Raw genomic sequence first — 20,751 nt, forward strand, 5'->3', positions numbered from 1 at the left:
CAGAGTGAGCAGAAAGATCAACGGGGGAATGGTGGTGAGAATAAATTAGTCTGGATTTAATCTCTGGATTTAAGAGATTAGGAAGGCAGGGTATTAGAGGACAATCATCCTCACTCTAAATGAGATTTGGTCTCAGCACTGGGAGGCTAGTGTGCTAACCAGCAGCACAAATGCCCAGACCTCAGGCACGGCAGCTGGAAAATGGCTTCGTCTTCATTACACGAGGGTACATTCTAATGTTGGCTTTGCTTCCTGAGTTGGGTCCTGCTGTGCTGTTTCACCCCAGTCGCTGTGGCTGGATGCGGCACAGCTCTGATCACAGGGCGGTAAGAGCCCTCGTCCGGGAGCAGCTTCTCCCAAAGCTTTGATGCTATATGCTGGGAATGGGTGCTAAGACCATTAGTGCTCTTAGCTCAAAAGAAGCCATTAGCCCATCAGTTAGAAAATATCACTGGGCGAGTAAGTGGACTGGCTAACATCGACTGGCCACATAGACTAGCCTCAGTAAGTCAGATAGTGAGGGTCTCCGGAACTTTCAGGCTTTTTGGCATTGATACTGGCTTTCAGTGTAGAAGCCTGGTTACTATCAGGCATGTTATAGAGAGAACAGAAAAATGTAAGTTAAAAAGCATGCAAGGGTGTGTGCGTGTGCGTGTGTGTGTGTGTGTGTGTGGCATGGCACTGATCAGATCCTACTAAAGTTTAATGAGCATGTGTATTATTTGGCACAGTAGGTCATTTAATCCCCAGCACTCTGTGACAGACTAACACCATCAATGACACACAGAGATACACATACAAGCGCGTTTACTCACTGGGCTAGGAAATACTCACAGGTACACACACACATTTTAATCTTTGAATGCACCTATAGGGAGTTGCATGTAAATGTTTCAGTTAAGTGTTGAATGGATGGACAGATGAGGCAGACAGGGATAAATAGGCAGACATTTACCTAAACTACCTTCACCTGTCATCATAAACTACCTTCACATATTATAAACTACCTTCACCTGTTATCATAAACTACCTTCACATATCATAAACTACCTTCACCTGTCATCATAAACTACCTTCACCTGTCATCATAAAACTACCTTCACATATCATAAACTACCTTCACCTGTCATCATAAACTACCTTCACATATCATAAACTACCTTCACCTGTCATCATAAAACTACCTTCACATATCATAAAACTACCTTCACCTGTCATCATAAACTACTTTCACATATCATAAAACTACCTTCACATGTCATCATAAACTATGTTCATCTATCATTCAACTACTTTCATCTATCATCATAAACTACCTTCACCTGTCATCATAAACTACTTTCAGCTTTCATCCTGAATATATGTGCAGTGAGTTCTGCCTTAGCCAGCACTTAAAGAATAGAACAAAAACAATTCAAAAAATTTAGAAACAGTTTCTCCATACACTAGAGTATAATCCAGGCCATATCTGTGTGTGTGTGTGTGTGTGTGTTGAAGCTGGAGTTTTGTGATGTTGCTGCTTGAATGTCTGTGTGCTTTATGTGTGTTTCACTGTGCATTAACATCACGCTAACACTCACCTGGCTCATGGCTGAATTATTAATGGAATTCCCACTAATACATAGATAAATAAATATAAAGGCAGATACACAGAGAGAGGGAGGGAGGGAGGGAGAGAGAGAGAGAGAGAGAGAGAGAGAGAGAGAGAGATGGGTTAAGAATAAATAGAGCCTGAGAAAGAGAGTGTGAATAAGAGAGAAAACTAAACCAAAGAATGTACCCATTGTTCCATATTGACAATTTAAAGCCTTCTGAACTATCACTGTTCAATCTGGCAGGCCGTATTCAGCTTTGTTCCTGTGCAGTGATAGGTCACTTCTTATTATGTGTTAACCAATGGAACCGCCTAACCTACTGTGCATCCCCAACCCCATGGATGACTCAAACATGTGAACAGTGTTCTGTCCTCTTTTATTCATATTGTGGTGCATGCTGATGTAACGCTTATATAGCAGGGCACGCTGACATAATGCTTTAATGTGCACGCTCGCTGGTTAAATGATAGCTGCATTGCACATATGAAAGCAGTTAACGCAGATCAAAGTGTGGGAGCAGCGGGAGAGCCTGGCCGGGCTCAGTGACGAGGATGTACATTTGACATGTTTATGGTCGCTCAAAGCCCCGGCGTGCGTTTCCTCAGCCTGGGTTCCGCCACTTTGCTCCGAATTGTACTGCATTCATTCTCTTCAGGATCCGAGGACAGGTGTGAATGACACTGCAGAGGTTCCATCATTGCATTCTAACATGATCTTATTCGGTCAGTTCCTCGTTCAGCGGACGAGTACAGGTATGCAAATATCTGCATGACGCAGTTATGCTTAATACATCTTCACCTTTTGTAATCAAATAGAAATGATCCGTCACTGTTAATAGCTCAAATAAAGTATTTTTCAGCTACTGATTTTGACACACTTATAAACATAACCTCCAAATGACTTCTGGAAATATGCGGTAAACAGGGAGATTTCACGAAATGATGCAGGGACATCAGGCACATTCAAGGAGCTGGATGCACAAGGGCAACTTTTGAAGGTAATTACAGCATTATGGCAGACCCCTGAGGGAGGCTCGCGCTCGGTGTGATATGCGCGGTGTCACTCCCAGCAGGGTTGTGGCATTCGGTGGCTACGGAGGCCAAAGGGACCGCAGACACGGCCTTCACACTAGTTAAGGGTGTGCTGTACAGTAAATTACATAATATAGAGCCTAACTGGTGTCAGAGACTGATGGAACTTTTTGAAGCAAAAAACCAGTCCCATTTTCCAGGCCGAGAAGCATGCGATGCGCCTTCCACTGTTTCTGCCCGAATAGCTTTTATTTCCACTAAATGTCTTAAAGCTCCACGGTTTAAATGAACACTCCAGTGTTTTTAAATATAATGTAATATAATCTATTCTAATCTAATGTACCACATCTGCAGAGTATGAGACCCTGGACAATAATTTTAGTGTTTCCCTGTACTTGGGAAACAATGGAAAAACCCCACTGATTCGAAACCCACTTGTAATGGAAGCCTAAAGGCAGAAACATAGAAGCATTCCTTTAATATTCTGCTCTTAGAACTAACTATGTTTTACTTATAATATGATCTTATTAGTGCAAAACGTAAGTGAGCAAGGTGATGCTTTTTTCATGTATGTATTACAAAGTGTCACAATATGATACAATAACCCAGAATAGCACACCAGACATTCAACATAACATAACATTTTTTGTAAACTTTTGAAATGTATACAGCTGTAGTGTATAAGGTAAGGTTTATGTATTAAAATTTATATGATTTAACTGAAAGTTTTTTTTTAAAAGAACAACAAATGATAGACATTAGTGTACTGCTGTTAGTGTGCTTCTCTGTCACTAGCAATGAAAGGTGAATTATCAATACAAATGCAAAGGTATTGATTCAGGTATAGAATTTGTTCACAATGTATAGTCCTACTGGTATTTTGAATACACATGCACACACGTTATTCTTTCAGTGGGACATCCCTGACCCCAGCAAGAGCACTCCGTGCATCACTGTTTAGCGTATTCCTTTGATTGGTATCGGTCTTGTTGACATAATGGTGAGCGTTGAGAAGCTGTTGAGGTGATGTGGTCTGACAGTGAGCCCTATAGAGCTAATTAGAGTAATTTAGTGCCAATCAGTGCACCTTAGCTAACGATGAGCACAGCATCCAGGTGTAACCTCTAAGTTGTTTTTCTTTGATATTATGAGTTTCACAATGAGGCAAAACTAGGGATGAATGGGTCAGTACAAAGCAGCTTGGAACACAATCACACGATCCTGTCATGGTGCTAAAAAACGTTCTTTTTCAGTCGTTTCTACATTTAGTTATAGCCATAGTTTGACCGACATGCTTGTTGGTAAGAGGAGTGTGGTCAGTGCCGCTGAAGGAGCCTCGGACCGGGCGGTGTGGGATGGTAGGCTGGGACTCGACCGTGTTTATGCTCGTGTGTTTGCTCTGCGTCTCAAGTGGTGCTGGTGCGTGGGTGGAGCGCCTCCACCTGAGGCAGGACCGCGAGAGCCACCCCTTTGGCCTCTGACAATCGGTCCATATCCAGCTCCAGACTCTGCTTTGGCCCCAACATCAGCCAAACAGCAGCTCTGGGCTCCTCCTATTACGAACAAAGAAAGACAGCAGTACAGAAATGTGATCTTCTCACTCTCTCTTCCTCTGACTTTAAAATAGATTAATAAAAGTACCATAAAATCATCAAGGGTGGCACAAAAAAGCTCTTTTTTTTGTCCTCGCTGTTATGTTCAGAGCATGGCACAGTGTTCTCACTGGGGCCTCAGTCTGATTGGATAAACATACTGTCAATCAGGTGCAAAAATCGCCAGTTCTTAAAGAAAGCATATACCATAAGGTGCTTGTATTGTTCTTCTTATGCCACTGATTCTCATCTGATAGCATTTGCACGTGATTCATATTTTGTGCGGCTATGCATCATATATGAACAGTGGGAATATCCAGGCTGTTTATGCTATTTTGTGGCTATTTGTTGGTGTCATTTTGGGTTGTTGGGGCCTCAGCAGTGAAAAGCCCTTAGCGCCAGCAAGCGAGCTAATGAGGTAGAGGCGTCGCCAGCTCTGTGTCTGAGGTGTGGTATGGGGAGCCAGCTCTCTGGACGTTGATTAAGTGGAGCCTGGACTAAATTATACTATCAATAGGGAACTTCTAATGAAAATCATTTTTAAGTTGCACTGCGGCTTAATCTGACAGCACTCAGGACTCAGATATTCAGAATGTTCATCCTGTTTATCAGACATCAGCATTCCAGTCTGACGCAGGAGGGTTCCGTGTACTGCTCTCACGCGTCTGAATATCAGGCTGAGCCGGAACACAATACGCCGGTGAGCCGCTCTCACTTTTCATTAAGCACAGGGCTGAAAGGACAGGAAATGATGCTGGGAGAATGTGTCAATGAAGCCCCCACCCCCACCTGGCAGAGGGTCCCCTCGTTGTGGTATTGACCCATCCTTTAGCCCAGTGTCAACACGGCTCTTCCCCTAACGCGCAGCCTTGTTCCCGGCTCAGCCCAGGGTGTTAATCCGGTTAGGCCAGGCCGAGATCCTTGGCGAGCAGCCACGTACATAAACGGACAAAGCTTTCCTGAGCTTGCTCTGGTCGGGGAACATAATGGAAGTGGCTGTGTCGGAATAGCGGCGCTCCCAAAGCGCCGCCCGACTACTATGTGATACGGTAAGGGCCTCATATTGCACCATGTATGGCCTGCCAGCCCCTGAAGGTGCAGGGTGGGGAGTGCGGTATCCTGAGCACATCCCACCCTGGCTCTGTGGGATCCCTGCCCTTCCAGTGGGAATGCTAACGGAATCCATAACATTACGGATCCAGTGACTTTCAAATGATTTAAAACATTACCATCCTGTCCACTTACACCAGACATATGTCTCTGTATATGTATATTCTGGGCACCTGGGAATGACCCAAAAACAAACCAAAAAATAAACAGTCAATGAAAAGAATTTTCAGATTCACCGACTGCCGTGAGCAGCTGTAGTGAAGTTAAACAAGGTTAAACAAGGGCTGTTAACAGGAGACGCTGCCACACTTCAGCACCACTTATTTTAAGTGTCTTTCCCCAGTGAGACACTGAATGGAGAATGTTCCCAAGCACAGGAAAGCTGAAAGAGGCCAGCCATGACTCCACACTTGACCAAAGCCAAATCTGCGTGTTCACTGGCTGTGTCGAGTAAAGCTGGACTTCCTAAATAGGTTTAAACAACAAGCATTCAATTCAGATTTTTTTTTTTCATTTATCAGTGCCAGCTTTGTTTATTTATTGATGCTAGCTTTAAAATCCAAACCTCATGCAAAATACAATTCAGTGTGCAGAAATGCCTCCTTTTTCATTGTTTTGATGTATGTGTCCAGTGTTTAGAACGTGTAAGGTGTCGTGTATTATTTAGTTGTCAGCGTTTGGGGTGAAAGACACTTTGGCTTTGCGCTGCCAACGTTTGAGTGCTGCTCTCACTAGCTCAAATGGGTTGTTTCACACAGGCTTTCTAACATTTACCACCATTCAGAAGACTTTCAGAGGTGTTTATCAATGAGATTTGAACAAGTTGGGAGCATTTTCGATCATTCTGCACCCGTCTGCAGCGCATAGCCAGAGTATCTTTCTCCCCAAATGCTCATTTGATGTTGAATGTTGGCTCATTTGAGTGCTGCCCTCTCTAGCTCAAATAGGCTGTTTTTCTGATTATTAACATGTTATTTTTGGATGCTGAAGGCAACAAAGGGCAATAAGCTCCTTTAAATCACAAGATTTAAGATTCTTTTTTTGTTGTTGTTCTTTCTTGTCCTTCTCTCTCTCTCTCTCTCTCTCTCTCTCTCTCTCTCTCTCTCTCTCTCTCTCTCTCTCTCACACACACACACACACACACACACACACACACACACATTGACAGTATATATGATGAGAGGCAATTATCATTTTCCCTAGTGAAGCACGCACTGGTGCATGAGTATGTGTGTGTGCATGACCTAAAGACTAGAGGACTTACTACTGACGCACTTTGTGAATGGGCTGTTAAGAAAGAGGCTAAGTGAGAGAATGAGAGTAGCTGAACTTAGAAGCTAAATGGAGACTACATAGTATGTATGTGGGTAAGTGTGTGTGTGTGAGAGAGAGAAAGGAGACCTATATATATATAGCTCTCCTTTCACAGAGAAAGTTGGGGGCCGTTTATGGCCAAATCAGTTAGACACTTGAACACACACACACTGCTTGCACATACCTTGAAACACTTGCACATTCATTCACCGGTGCGTAAATATATAGTTTCACTATAGTGAAACTCTATAGTGAAACTCTATGTTTACGCACCGGTGAATGAATGTGCAAGTGCGTGTATATGCAAGTGTAAATTATCATACACAAATGTAAGTAGTGGGCTACTTATGGGAAAATGTTTCATATGTATGCGGAAGTGTTTCATAGGTATGTGCAAGTGAAACATTGACTTCGCCCTAAACGGCCCCTTGTACTAGTTCCTATGACCTGTCAGTTACCATATTTGTCTGCCCGAACACTCACACCCACTGATACCTGCCCCAACATTTCTTTCTGTTTTCATGCTTCACTCTTTCTCGCCTGCTTTTCCTTCTCCAAAAAGTCTTATCAACGGAAAGACTTTGAAATAGACTTTTTAAATGTTTCATAAAAATGGACTGAAGCAGTGAAAGCATCAGATCTGCGCTGAAGGCATGGTGTTCTAATAGAAACGCGAGGTAAGGTAAATGTTTGTCGTATTAATGAACCAGCCCAGGCAGCCGAAGGTAAAGGCCATGCTTCATAATGTTCAATCGATACTTCATTGAAGGGATTATTCCATGGCAAGGTATGATTGATTATTCAAAATACACACACCGAACAAACATTCGGGTTACTCAATAGGACAAATAAAAAGCACAAAACGAATAAAAGTGACGTGAACGCGTACCACAGTTGTTCATTTTTGATGCGTGTTTCTTGCGTGTAGCGCATATTAGTGGTCCACGTGGGGGGCGGGGTCTGTCCGGCTGGGTCGGCTCCACGCTAACGCTGATGTTCTTTGTCTTCAGGTGCTGCAGATGTACCTGCCTTTCTGTGGCATCGCCATCTGCAATGCTCAGCTCTTCGCTGAGTCCAGGAAGGAGTATGACAGGAGCAGGGTAAGAGAGCACTGAGAAGCGCGACCCGCTAACCTGACGTGCCACCGGCACTGATCTCAGATCAGAAACGGATGAGCAGCGGTGAAATGGGGCACCGTTGTAAACGTGGAAAGCACGAGTGGGGATAACGCAAAGGGTGGCGAGGGGATCCCATCCCTGTGTAGCTCTCCACCAGCTGCTGAGAGCAGGGGTCTGTGTGTGTGTGTGTGTGTGTGTGTGTATTGATCTACAGCTCTTCTAATGCTTAGGCTGTTTTTGATTAGGGGTTAGTGTGTGCTTGTGTGTTTATTTATGTGTACGTGTGCAAGAGGACAGGGCTATAAATCTGTCCCTAGGAGAGCTAATGACATTTTACATGTTGATCGCAAAAAAATTGAAACCTATTGATGATGTTTTATGACCACTGTAGTTTTTTAACAGACTGATGAAATTAAGAGGATTTTGTGGAAGTACACCTTGAACTTGTTTCAGAATTTATTTTCAGCTTTGCATAATTACGTTTTATTACATGTTTTAATACAGTTGTTTTTTTTTTTTAAATAATAATATCACTGACTTGCTTAACTGGACACCAACATCAAAAATGAACTCAAATGCCTTATGAATAATGCTGCAATGTCCTCAATGAACCGTTTGAGATACACTGTCCTAACTCATGTTTTCAGATTCGAAGTAAATCTGTACACAGGAACACGTCCTTCAGTGCACAAAGGTTGTCAGTAAAACTGTGACTGCATTTGTGCCAGGCTCTGCTGGAGGTGGTGAATGATTTGTTTGAGGAACAGACCGACCTGGAGAAGATTGTGAGAAAGATCATGCACCGAGCTCAAACCCTGCTCAAGTGTGAACGCTGCTCCGTACAGCTACTGGAAGACATCGAGTCTCCGGTAATCCTGCGCCCCACTCACCTCTCCTCTCTCCTGTCTGTTAATAACATCAGCTGCTAGATTTTCAAAGATGCTGAAACCTTTGCCTATGGCAGGTAGTGAAGTTCACCAAGTCCTTTGAACTGCTGTCACCAAAGTGCAGCGCTGACGCAGAGAACAGGTAACACACGCACGCCACACAGCTTACTGCCGTATCTCTACAAAAAGCCGTACGTTTGCTTTGAGCCCATAACAAAGCAGCATCCAGCGCATCATCCCCAGTTTATCCTCTCACACGCTCCAACCCCGTTAGCAGCTCAGCTGGAGTCATCTGAACCACCAGTGTAATGTGCCAAAGCTAATGAGAGAAATCATGTAAGGCATTATATGAGCAGGTGGGGTCCATAGTTGCTAGTGCTGTTCTTTATGGCTAACGTTACTATGTAAGTGGGCACTCTTAATAATCAGACCGCAGAAAGCCAAGAAAAAAAAAAGCAGAGAGAGAGAGAGAGAGAGTCCTGCAACAGCTTTGACAATAAATAGTCTTGTCAACAAAGCATGACAGAACAGAATTCAGATGAATTGCGCTGAACTGGGACTGGGTTCATGGCCGCTTTGCGAAGTGCAAATTTGTCCACCGCTGACTAGTACACGCTCTCCGCCGATAAAACTTTTAAAGCTAGACATTACGAGGCCGTTAAACATTTCTTAGCGAAGTCATTAGCAGCTTAGCGGCGTGTTGTACTGCGTCGGGGCGCGTCGCTGGAGACTGCGCTTCGTGTGTGATTGATGAGTCTCCACCGGTTGCGCACCACAAGCTCAGGGTTTCCCCCGTGTCAGCTACTGCTCACGCCCTCGACTCTGCACCACTCTCTCTATTCAGCACTTAACAAGCGTCCAAACTCCTTAGCTCAGCTCTCCCCCAGCCGCCGGTGCCTTACTGCAAACGCGCACTAACTGTTAGCCACTAAAGCAAGAACAGGGGACGTCTGGCGCGTTAGTAGCACATCGCCGCAGCTTTGCAGAGTGGCGCTGATGGTGCTGATGGTTTTGTATGGACACACGCCACCTTCGTCAGTAGAAATGACTAACTTGTGCTGTGTCGCGGCTGCGATGGCGCTAAATGAGTCATTAGCGCAGGGCACCGGGGAGCCATGCGCCATTCCTCATGCGCTCTTTGCACTACAAAACACCTGGCTAATGCTGGGGCCACACTGCCAAATCACACGCGCTGATGGCTGTTCCTACTGTGGCAAACACTTTCTTTCAGCTCATTTACACTACTGAGGAAACAAGGCTATATGGAGAGATCCCTTAGATTTTAATGTTGTGAAGAAAAAAGTCACATGATTAAGATCCCAATTACAGTTGCTGGGACTGAGCATATATTTTGGGGTGTCGCAGTTTTAACTGTATTTGGTTGAATGATCCAGTTATGTCTGAAGCCATGTTTTTTGGGTTGTTTTTTTTTTTTGTTTGTTTGTTTTGTTTTGTTTTTTTGCTTTTGTTAGATTTCATGGAGAAACCACATTATGCCATAGACAAGTAAAATTAATAGTTTAATGTCCAGTGTATTACACATAAAAAACCCCATAAAACTTCAAAGTGCAAAATATATGTGTGCTTTGCTTCGAGGAGAAACTCCAGAGTGTGCATCTGACAGTTTACAGCCACTCCATTGTAGGACTGTCAGAACTTATGTGTTTAATTTAGTGAATACTTCAGAGGGTGGGGGTGGTGATTATTGGGGGGAGGGTGTGTGTGTGTGTGTGTGTGTGTGTGTGTGTGTGTGTGTGTGTGTGTGTGTGAGAGAGAGAGAGAGAGAGAGAGAGACACAGCTGGAGGAAAGAACATAGAACATGTGGCCCCAGAGAGACAGGACAGGATTTCTAGCTATGGACTGAAATCTCAGTCTGGTACTGAACCAAAGTGACGATTATGGTGTCATAGTCACAAGGGTGCGATGCAGATGCATGGGAGATGGGAATGATGCAGAAAGAGAGAGAGAGAGAGAGAGAGAGAGAGAGAGAGAGAGAGAGAGAGAGAGAGAGAGAGAGAGAGAGAGAGAGAGAGAGAGGTGGTGCATGGTAGCCCCCTGCCTTTTTGTTACACCATGGCACATAAACCAATCAGAGCGTTTCATTACTCCAGCAGGCTTGGGGGAGTCTTATTAAAATGCACGTAAGGTTCATTAGATATGAAGCATTGTTGAGGTAAGTGCACCATCAACAACAACTCTGCCCAGGGCCTGGCTGAGCTACACACAGACCCCACGTGTCAGATTTCTCCCCATCCAAGTGTACTTGAAGCGCGTGCACAAAATACTAATGCCAAGTAGTGTCCAAAATACACCCTTAACACCTCGGCAGTGTTTTGGTGAACTCTGTACTGCAGATCTTCGTCGCAAGCGCGTCACTTCCTAACTCCCTTACACCCTTGCTTGCCACTGACGTTCGACTGTCGATTTCTCACCGGCCTGCTTTCCCGTTCCGCTCCAGCTTCAAGGACAGCATGGAGAAGTCCTCCTACTCCGACTGGCTCATTAACAACAGCATAGCTGAGCTGGTTGCCTCCACAGGCCTGCCTGTCAACATCAGCGACGCCTACCAGGACCCGCGCTTTGATGCCGAGGTATGCCGCCCGCCCGCCGAGCAGACCGTCTCACATGGAGGTCCATTCTCATTATGAGCTCTTATACAGGCCAGTCTCTTTTACAGGCTACGGGAGACATAAACGTGACACTTTAGAAAAGCAAAGCAACCGTAGAGGACTTGAACACAGCAGAGTTCATATGTGACCACACTGGATCAAATCGGTGTTGGAATCAAGTATCCTGCTGGAATACTCTTTGGAGTATAATTTTTATAATATTTTTTTTTATAATTACTATAAGCCAGTGTAGGTGTTCCTCAGCACCTCATCTCAGAAGGTTCAGTAATTGAATGATGCAGCTGACATAAAGTTTGGTTCCTGCTATAAATATCACATCTTAAGAAATGTTACCATAACAATTATGGAAATACGCACATGACGCTGCCATGTGCTCCGGCATCTGGTTTACTTATTTAAAGGAGTTTGTCTTTGGCTGAGACTCTTTCTCCATTTTTCCATTTCAAGTATCGATGCTCGTGCCACTGTATGGTTTTTTTTTTTTGGCAAACGTGCTGCGCTGTGTGTCGCGCGCATCCTACAGAAGGGAGGCCGCACGTCTCTTTCTGTGGGTCAAGCTGCGGATACTGGGGGTCAGGTGGTGCTGAGTGAGACTCCCTCTCTGCCTCTGTTTGCTCTAGGCAGACCAGTTCTCTGGCTTCCACATCCGTTCAGTGTTGTGTGTGCCCATCTGGAACAGCACCCATCAAATCATCGGTGAGTTCACTAATACAAAGCCACTTCCCTCCTATGCGTTGAACTGTCAGAAACTACCATTTCTAACCTTGGAGTGTATCTATTTCTTACTTTCCGTAGCATGCTTTTTAAAATGGTGCCTGTGCAGCGCGCGCGTGTGTGTGCGTGTGTGTGTGTGTGTGCGTGTGTGTGCGTGTGCTTATATGTGTTTGCATGTGTGTGTCTCTTTGTATGTATGTGTATTACAGTGAAAGTAAAAGGAGAAATTGATTTCAGCCCCTTTCAGATCTGAGAACAAGATCCCCTCAGCAGTTTCTCTTTAGTCCTAGTATGTGTGATTGCGTGCATGTGTGTGGGTGGCTTTTTTGACTAATATATGTGAGGGCAACAGACTTTGTCTATATATGTGAGCTCTTGTGTCAGTAGTATGTGTGTATATGAGTGCGTGCGTGTGTGTCTGTGTGTGAAAAAGAGCGAGACAGAGAGCCTGCGTGCTTGTGAAGGTCGTGCAGCATGTGTGGGGGTATCTATGTGTGGGTGGACTCTATCAGGAAACAGACTGAACGCCATAACTGCACAACAGCAAGTGGAGGTGCAGTACAGAGTCAAGGATGCGTTCATTCAAAGGGATGATCTCTCTCTCTCTCGTTCACTCCCCCTCCCCCCACTGCAGAAAGTTTAACACAAACCCTCAGAATATTTCTGCTTAAACAAAGGGTAGGGAAGAGTCTGACTCCACATAAATAAACTGCACAAATCCTAAAGGAATGAGGAAATTCAGCCAAAGAGGCAGAGTTTTGCCAAAGCCCTGGTCAGTCTTAGGTTTGCCTTAAGCGGAATCTGGGCCATAACAGAATGGCTGAATATGTCTATGTGAGCGTAATCCCTCATCCTCTATAAAAATGAATTTCTTAAGTAGCAGCTGGACTCATTTCTTTTGCGAGCTCTTTAAAAGCGAGGGTCGTTAGGAGCACCCTGACCTCTCTCATTCTGGAAGTTCAGAGGTCACAAACACAAAGCAACCAGAGATTCTTCCTCCTCAGCTCTGTTCCTAACCATACTACAAACCCACCATGACAGAAGACAATACGTAGACAGTATACACACATGCGTGCACGCGCGCATGCACACACACACACACACACACACACACACACATACACATATACACACACACACACACACACACATATATATACACACACACACACATATATACACACACACACACACACACTTCCTGTATCTGCACATTCCTTTCTCTCATTTCTCTGTCTACAAAGACGTGTTTATCTCTTGCTTTCCCAGACGTTTCAGCAACATTTGAGTGATGGACTGTGTTCACTAATTAGGGCTGTAACTTTCCCCCCTGATTACTGCACAGTTTCATTTTCTTTCTTGATTTATGGCCTCATAAATTCTTAATCTTCTCTAATTGGACTGTTATACCTACTAACCTATATAGGTCTGTTCTTTCCATTCAGAATAACTTTAGGTTGAGTATCAGATTCATTCATTTATCCTTTCCTTGATATTTATTGTTATTATTTTTTAATTATTGCAATTAAAATGTCTTTGTACTGCACTTCAATGTTTTGGGAATTCCCTGTTAAATTCTGTGCATACCACTTTGCAGGAAGTTCGAGCCAATGACCAGTATACAGTACAGTAGGGGCCGTATCTCTGTAGCAGCACAGTTATATTTTTCCAGAGCAACAGCTCCGCAGAGTTAGAACAGGCTTTCGTACGGTGTAGTATCTCCAGCAGGGCTGCGTCTAGAGTAGTAGATCTAGAGTGGCAGAGTGGCAGATCTATGCATGTTTCTTCTCTAAAGTAGTAACTGTGAGGCTGTGTCTCTAGAGAAGTAGCTGCAAGCCAGTGTCTCTACCGCGGTGGAGACGTACCTGTCGAAGAGCAGAGGTAGCACTGAATCTCCCAAGCGGCTCTGCACTCTACTTATGAATAAACATAATGAAGGGATGTGTGGGAGGGAGAATGGGGGGTGGGGGGTGGTCGATAAAAGCTCAAACCAGCTTTAATTGCCCCCCGGCATTATACTTCTGAGAAAGGGAGAGGGAGAGAGAGAAGGGGGGGGTTTGACTCCTTTATTGAAACAGATGTACTGGTCGGCTTATTTAAACTACAAACGACACCGTAATAATAACAATACATTTCTCATTCTATATGGGCAACAGTATGAAGAAGGTGTGAGACAGGAAGTCAGAGACAGGCTGCATGCTCTGTGTGTGAGACAGTAAGTATAGGGCTGTACATTCTCTGTGTTGCAGGTGTAGCTCAGGTTCTGAACAGACTGGACGGGAAACCGTTTGATGATGCAGACCAGAGACTGTTTGAGGTATGACGTATGTATCCAGTTGGGATGCTTTTCAGATTCACGCTGTGCATATGTGAGTATATATTAACTTTTCACTCTTTCAGTGTTCACTGTTTTAGTGTGCGTCTCTCCTTCTGTTACAGGCGTTTGTGATATTTTGTGGGCTTGGGATCAATAACACTATAATGTACGATCAGGTGAAGAAATCTTGGGCCAAGCAGTCTGTTGCACTGGATGTAAGTCTTTCCTGAAAAGTTCACAAGCAAACGCGTGCGCGTGTGCGTATGCGCGTGTGCGTATGTGCGTGTATGTTTGCGTGTATGTTTGCGTGTGCAGAATGGGTACTCTTGATTGGTGAGATGTTGCGAATGGCAGCCATGACTCATGGCAGACTCTGGGGGGCAGCGTCCTCTCTGCTCCTGGCTCCCCCTTCATTGGTTTGTTCTCGCCTCCATCCTTCTCTCGTTCTCTCTCTCCTTTCCCGTCTCTGCACTCGTTTCAGTTTCCTCCAACTCTCCCTTTCCTCTTGCGCATTCTGCATGCTGTCTGTGCCATCACAGTTTGTCTTTTTGTAGTTCTCTCATTCGATCTTCACCTCCTCATCCTGCAGTCGTAGGTCATTCTGTATTGCTCTGTCTGTGGCTAGTAATGTAACTCCCTGCACTCCTTTGTCTGTCTGTGTTTCAGTCTGTGAGCAACTGGACAGTGGCATGTTTGTTTGTTTGTTTGTTTGCTTGTTTGTTGTTGTTGTTTTGGCTCTTCATGTGGGATTTGAAATGAAACCATAAGTGACCATAAGATTAAACTGTTGAAAGTCAGTTTTAAAAATATTTACATCTTCAATATATTGGGTAGACCATATAGGAATCACAAACCTTTTTAGGGGACAAAGAATAATTGGCTAAATTAACATAATCTCAAATTAAATAATGTCTAGTAATGTCTAATTTTTATTATAAGTCTATGCAGTCAGATTCGCAATTAGAATTGCAGTCAATTAAAGCATTTTCAACTTCAACCCTATAATCACTCAGGCAACAGTGCTAAAGAAGAGGTAAAACAAGTCAAACTGAGTCACTGTCCAGCTTCCTATGGACTGTACTGTATCCTTTCTTTCAGTTCTGAAACTATAATACACTGGTTATCTACATCTTATCTACGCAATCATCATATCTATACTAAAGCTTCAAGTGAGCAGAGTGCCTGTATATTGTAACAAAAGCACAGAACCTTCCATACAATAGAGGCCTTCTGTGTGTTAATGCAAGATGATCCCATTAGTCTGTATGTATTTATTGAACACAGACCAGCCTGTGGGGTGGTCAGTGCTCTGTGTTCATATACGGTTTTCTGCTTACATCCATAAACTATTATGGTGTGGATAACACATAAACTGTGTATGTAGTGTTTATTGCCTTGGTGTTATATATATACAGTATTAGATACTTTAAAGAGGAACACAACGGCACTGGTTCTGCATTGTTAAAGCATTTTTTCCCCTTCAGATTGTGTGTGTGTGTGTGTGTGTGTGTGTGTGTGTGTGTGTGTGTGTGTGTGTGTGTGTGTGTGTGTGTGTGTGTGTGTGTGTGTGTGTGTGCACGTGTGTAGAAGGTGCTATAGATTATATGAGTATAGAGATATATAACCCTTGGCAATACTGAATAAACATGAGCAAGCTTGATCAAATAAGGATGTGAGAGAGTAGGAACTGGAGTTTATTACACACACACACACACACACACACACACACACACACACAAATATGTCTTGATCCTGTGAGCAATAAGGAAGAGAGCAAGCGGAGTGTGCCACTTTATTATCTGGTCCTGTGCACAAAGATAGGGACTTTGATGCTGTGTGTGTGTGTGAACACTTGCCAGCAGAACAAGGTGCTGTAATGGAGTGGGCTTTGCTCTGAGAATAGATGATGCTTTATGTTTACAGCACCAGTATCACTGGAATAAAATGTGTTGTTTTCAGAAAGCACATGATTTGTGTGAAAGCTTCTGTTAAAGTAGTGTTTCAGCATCCACAGACACTTTTAACAAAAGCAATGTAATATGGGTAATACTCCAGTGGTGAGAAAACTATGGATGTATTTCATTATAGATGGAATTCATTATGAATGGTTCCTAATATGTCAGCTGACCTTTCTGCAATTCATACTAATAAAATGAGAAGTGTTATTAAAAAAACAGATTTTTTTATATCTATATCTAATATGATTTTTAAGGAAAAAAATATAAAAACTCTTATTTATGGTAACCATTACCACCTCTGTAAGGGTCTTAACTCTTTCCCTTGAAAACCAACCAACCGTCCTTGGCTAGAACATCTAGGAGGCCGCAGTTTATTATAGCAGGACCACAAATCAGAAATACACTCAGGTGCATTACTGTAGTCCAGACATGGACACACAGAAGGATATATGATTTCAAAATCTTAAAAGAATATGACTCGTCTAGCACTCTTATACAGAGAAAGCCGCCTGAGCAAGGCTTTTGGTGGACATAAAGAAATTCAAATATGGATCAAATTTTCTAGAAAACGTTTTGACCTTAAATGGCATAGGACCAAGAACTAAACTTCCTGTAATTCCCCAGATATAAAGGCAAGACCAACTGCACGGACTTTGGATTATTTTCATTCATCTCAAGGAACTTGCAAGATGTCCAGTCGTTAATGGCTACATCAGCCACAGTTTCCCCCTCGTGCGCTCACGGTTCCCATGAAGCCATCACCGTGTGTCTTTGTTTCCTGTCTCTGCCATGTCACATGTCTTCTCCTTGTCTCCATGTTATGTTAGTTGTGGTTATTATTTTTTACTGGTTGGTGGTGTTGTCTGTCTTTTGAGTTTTCTTTTGTTGTTCTTCCTAGTTTGTTCTTGCTATCTTTGCCCTAGTTTCTAGCCTGACCGTCGGTATTACGGCCATTGGTATAATGACTATGGATTCTTGGATTTCCCTAAATACACAGTCTCCTGCCACCTCTCATCACACTCAAAAACAGTTCAAATTATGCACAAAAGCCCCACAGGAACAATAGAGTGAAAATGTAATAGGGCCAAAAACAGACCCTTGAGGCCTCCACAGGTGAGAGCAGTGATGGAGGATTAGAGGTTGTTTAGAGTCTCCGACATCACTAATAACAAGTGTGTTCTTCACGGTGCCACTTGTATTAGAGGCTGCACTGATATCTGGCAACAATAAAATAAAGACCTCTCGGGAGTTGGTTTATGTTAGAAGGCATTTAGTACCTGTGTGTAGTCAGGCAGGTCAGAATGAAGCTCAACAATGCTTGGGACACTCCAGTTGCCTTCTGTTCAGGAGGTGATTGTCATAGATGTTCACACGCATTCACTGATCTCTGTTCTTTAAACCATCTCCATCGTGCATGTAGTTTAATGTCATTATTTCTTTATTTAATGTCATGAAGATTTCTTTTAGGAGCCATTCATACAGAAATGAAGACAATTTCAGAGAGTTCACAAACGTTTCTTCTCACAAATGGAATCAGGAAGCACTTTGATTTGAAAAACAGTCAGGTACTGGAGTAGAAATACCATGACACTCTCTCTCTCTCTCTCTCTCTCTCTCTGCAGGTGCTGTCATATCATGCCACCTGCTCCAAGACAGAGGTGGACAAGTTTAAGGTAAAGCATAATGTGATCAGACGGAGACAAGCCAGATTTTTCCAGGAAATTCGGAATAAATGAGCCGTCAGTGCCAGTGACAGTTCATTCACAGACAGATTAATGATGAAGTCTCTATGATTATTATGGTTGAAACACATTTATCAATAAACAAGGTATACAGTTGCAAATGTTTTCCTCTCCAAATTTGCTGATAAATTATAAACCATTATGAACAAAAATGGCTTCCCTTTACTTTGAAGCTGATTGACTTTAATAATGTAAAGCTGGAAACAGGCAGTCCAACAATTCCAGTACACATACATTCACGTGGTTTTTGTTGTATACTACTTATTAATGATTAAGATAGTCAATATCTCATTATTTTTCTTGCATTACTGATACTGTCAGTGTAGAATTTTCAGTTAGTTCTCCAATGGGAAACAACACATCCATCATAAGATTTCTCCATGACAATTTCCTCTGGAATGCTTTGGTAAACACAAAAAAAACCAAAAAACAAACAAGTGAAAAACAAAAAACTTTTTTTTTCAGCAACATGCATCACTTTCTGTCTGTTCTAGAGACTAGCACTTTCCAAATAATTAACATTTTAGCATATTTTCTTGATCTCTCTATTTTCTCATATTCATTCTCATGTTCCCTCCCTCACCCTCAAGTTACTTCATTTTGAACTCACACTTTATTAAAATAGTATTCCCATCCTTTATGCATTCATAATCCCATAGTACCACCTCACCAATAGCTTTATTATTGAGAAACTTACCCATCTTAAAAGCCTTGATGCATTTTTTAAAACTCACAATATATGTTAGAACATTTAGTATCAGGGTAAAACAAAGTTTGTAATCACCTTTATTCCAGGGCTCTGCCTAGGCATGACATTCCCACATGTCTCAGTGAGACATTCCCACGGGCTCTTACAAAAGCAGCTTTTGAAAGGGTCGGACGGTGTTTTGGCAGAGCGGGGTTTAGGCTGGCCTGGACTACTGCTCTGTCCTTTATGACATGGAACAGGAAAGATTTGCCTTCAGATACCTGAAGTGAAGTGCAGCCCTTGTTTAATATGTAATAGTCTTGAACATACAGTATAGTAGAAATATTAAAAAGTCTTTTTGAAGTTGAACTAGCTGTGAGCCCTCCCACTTCCAGTGTCTGTACTGTTATAATTAGATGTAGAATGAATGGTTATCTAAATTTAGCATCTTCAATGACGTCATCAAAACAACACCAAATTCCCTTGCCAGTGTTTTCTCATTAGCCTTTTTGTGTGTCTCTCTCTCTCTCTCTCTCTGTATTAGCTTTATAACTCTATCTATAGCCTCCTCATTAGTGGTTTATCTCAGTGCTGTTGGGCTGTAGGCTAATTGATGGAACAGCCATTGTGGAGTCAGAGACACGCTGAGGTGCGAGTGGCCAGTGAGGAGGTTCAGTGTGTGTTGTTCTTCCATTCACAAAATGTGTGAAGTAGAGAGAGAGTAAGGAGGAACAGGGACGTAGCGCAGCTCATCTCTGTTCCTCTGAGGACCCCCCCTTCCACGACCCCTGACCCCTGACCTCTGCCTGTGTCTGCATGTCTGTCTCTCTTCAGTGGTGCCTCACTCACTCTCTGCTTTGTCTGGCCCAGGAGAGCTATAACGCCCTCTGTGTCTTCTGTACAAACAGTCCATTTAAGATAAGGAGATTTGCATCGGCGCATTTTCTATTGAATTGCACCCACAAATCAGTTTGACTCAAGTTATATCCACCATGTCCTGCCTTTTCTGTTATTGACGTGATATTTCTTTTGTTATTGTTCTAAACAGATTTTACATCTGCTGTATACAAGGCAGCTCATGTTTTGCTTTTAAAAACAGTGCCATTTTCTAGGGAATACTTTTCAGGAGGCAAATCAAAAGCTTGGTTTTGAAGTCACATAAGATATTCGGATGTTTCCGGCTGGGTGTCGTCAAAAGCTGAAGAAAAGGTTTTTTTCCAAAGGTTCTTGCCAGAGATTATGTTTTGTGTGAAAGAGAGTGATTGACTACTCTCGGTTGTTTCATATTGTTCTTGCTTTCAGCTAAAAATCGTTACTCAAACTAAATTTTAATGCCAAATTAAAATTCTGTCTCCCTCTCTTTCAGGCTGCCAATATCCCTTTGGTGTGTGAGCTGGGCATTGATAAGATGTCCTTTGATGACTTCTCTCTGGATGTGGACGCCATGATAACTGCTGCCCTACGCATGTTTATGGAGCTCGGAATGGTGCAGAAATTTAAGATAGATTACGAGGTGACCCACGCAGACACACTTGTGTATTACTTCTACAGGAGGCCGTTCCCATTAGCCTCTGTATTATGATAGCGTAACACTAAAATTATCCGGACGTCCAGCTCAATCCCAACCATAACATCAGTAACTAAATGGAAATCTTTTTAAAAAGGAAACCTTGGATCTTAGAGATAACTTTGTTTTTAAAAAAAAAAATGTTCCCGCTTATTTTACTCTGCATGGAGATTAAGGAAATTATACATATATGCACAAATAAATTTACATATATGCATAAATAAATTTACTGCAATGTGAGAAAAGACTTAGATAGGAACAGGACAGGACAACTCCAGAAATTTTGTCCTGAAAGTCTTTGAAAAGAATATGCACACACAGCTCTTATTCCCCTTCCTGGACTGCTGTTCAGCCTTTTCTTTCTGCTACTCACTAGCTGAAAAACACCAAGGTGAAAACCTCTCAAGCTGTATACACCTCTATCCATCCCTTCAATCCATCGACAAAAAATGTTGTGGGAGAAAACTGTCTCACATGGCCTTCTCCT

At 42.9% G+C, this 20,751-nt stretch overlaps 1 protein-coding gene across 1 annotated transcript in view; it reads left to right on the forward strand.

Annotated features, from left to right (window-relative positions):
• pde11a (phosphodiesterase 11a) overlaps window positions 1-20,751 on the forward strand; it is a 39,363-nt gene that overhangs the window by 5,633 nt on the left and 12,979 nt on the right. Inside the window, exons 3-11 of the mRNA XM_027018029.2 lie at window positions 7,653-7,742; window positions 8,489-8,629; window positions 8,725-8,789; window positions 11,107-11,239; window positions 11,899-11,974; window positions 14,242-14,309; window positions 14,432-14,524; window positions 17,890-17,940; window positions 20,064-20,210. Of these exons, the coding sequence (XP_026873830.2) occupies window positions 7,653-7,742; window positions 8,489-8,629; window positions 8,725-8,789; window positions 11,107-11,239; window positions 11,899-11,974; window positions 14,242-14,309; window positions 14,432-14,524; window positions 17,890-17,940; window positions 20,064-20,210 (864 nt within the window). The remainder of the gene's footprint in view (window positions 1-7,652; window positions 7,743-8,488; window positions 8,630-8,724; window positions 8,790-11,106; window positions 11,240-11,898; window positions 11,975-14,241; window positions 14,310-14,431; window positions 14,525-17,889; window positions 17,941-20,063; window positions 20,211-20,751) is intronic.

Source organism: Electrophorus electricus, chromosome 2 (genome assembly GCF_013358815.1).
Source record: "Electrophorus electricus isolate fEleEle1 chromosome 2, fEleEle1.pri, whole genome shotgun sequence".
In the NCBI taxonomy this organism is placed as follows: Eukaryota; Metazoa; Chordata; class Actinopteri; order Gymnotiformes; family Gymnotidae; genus Electrophorus; species Electrophorus electricus.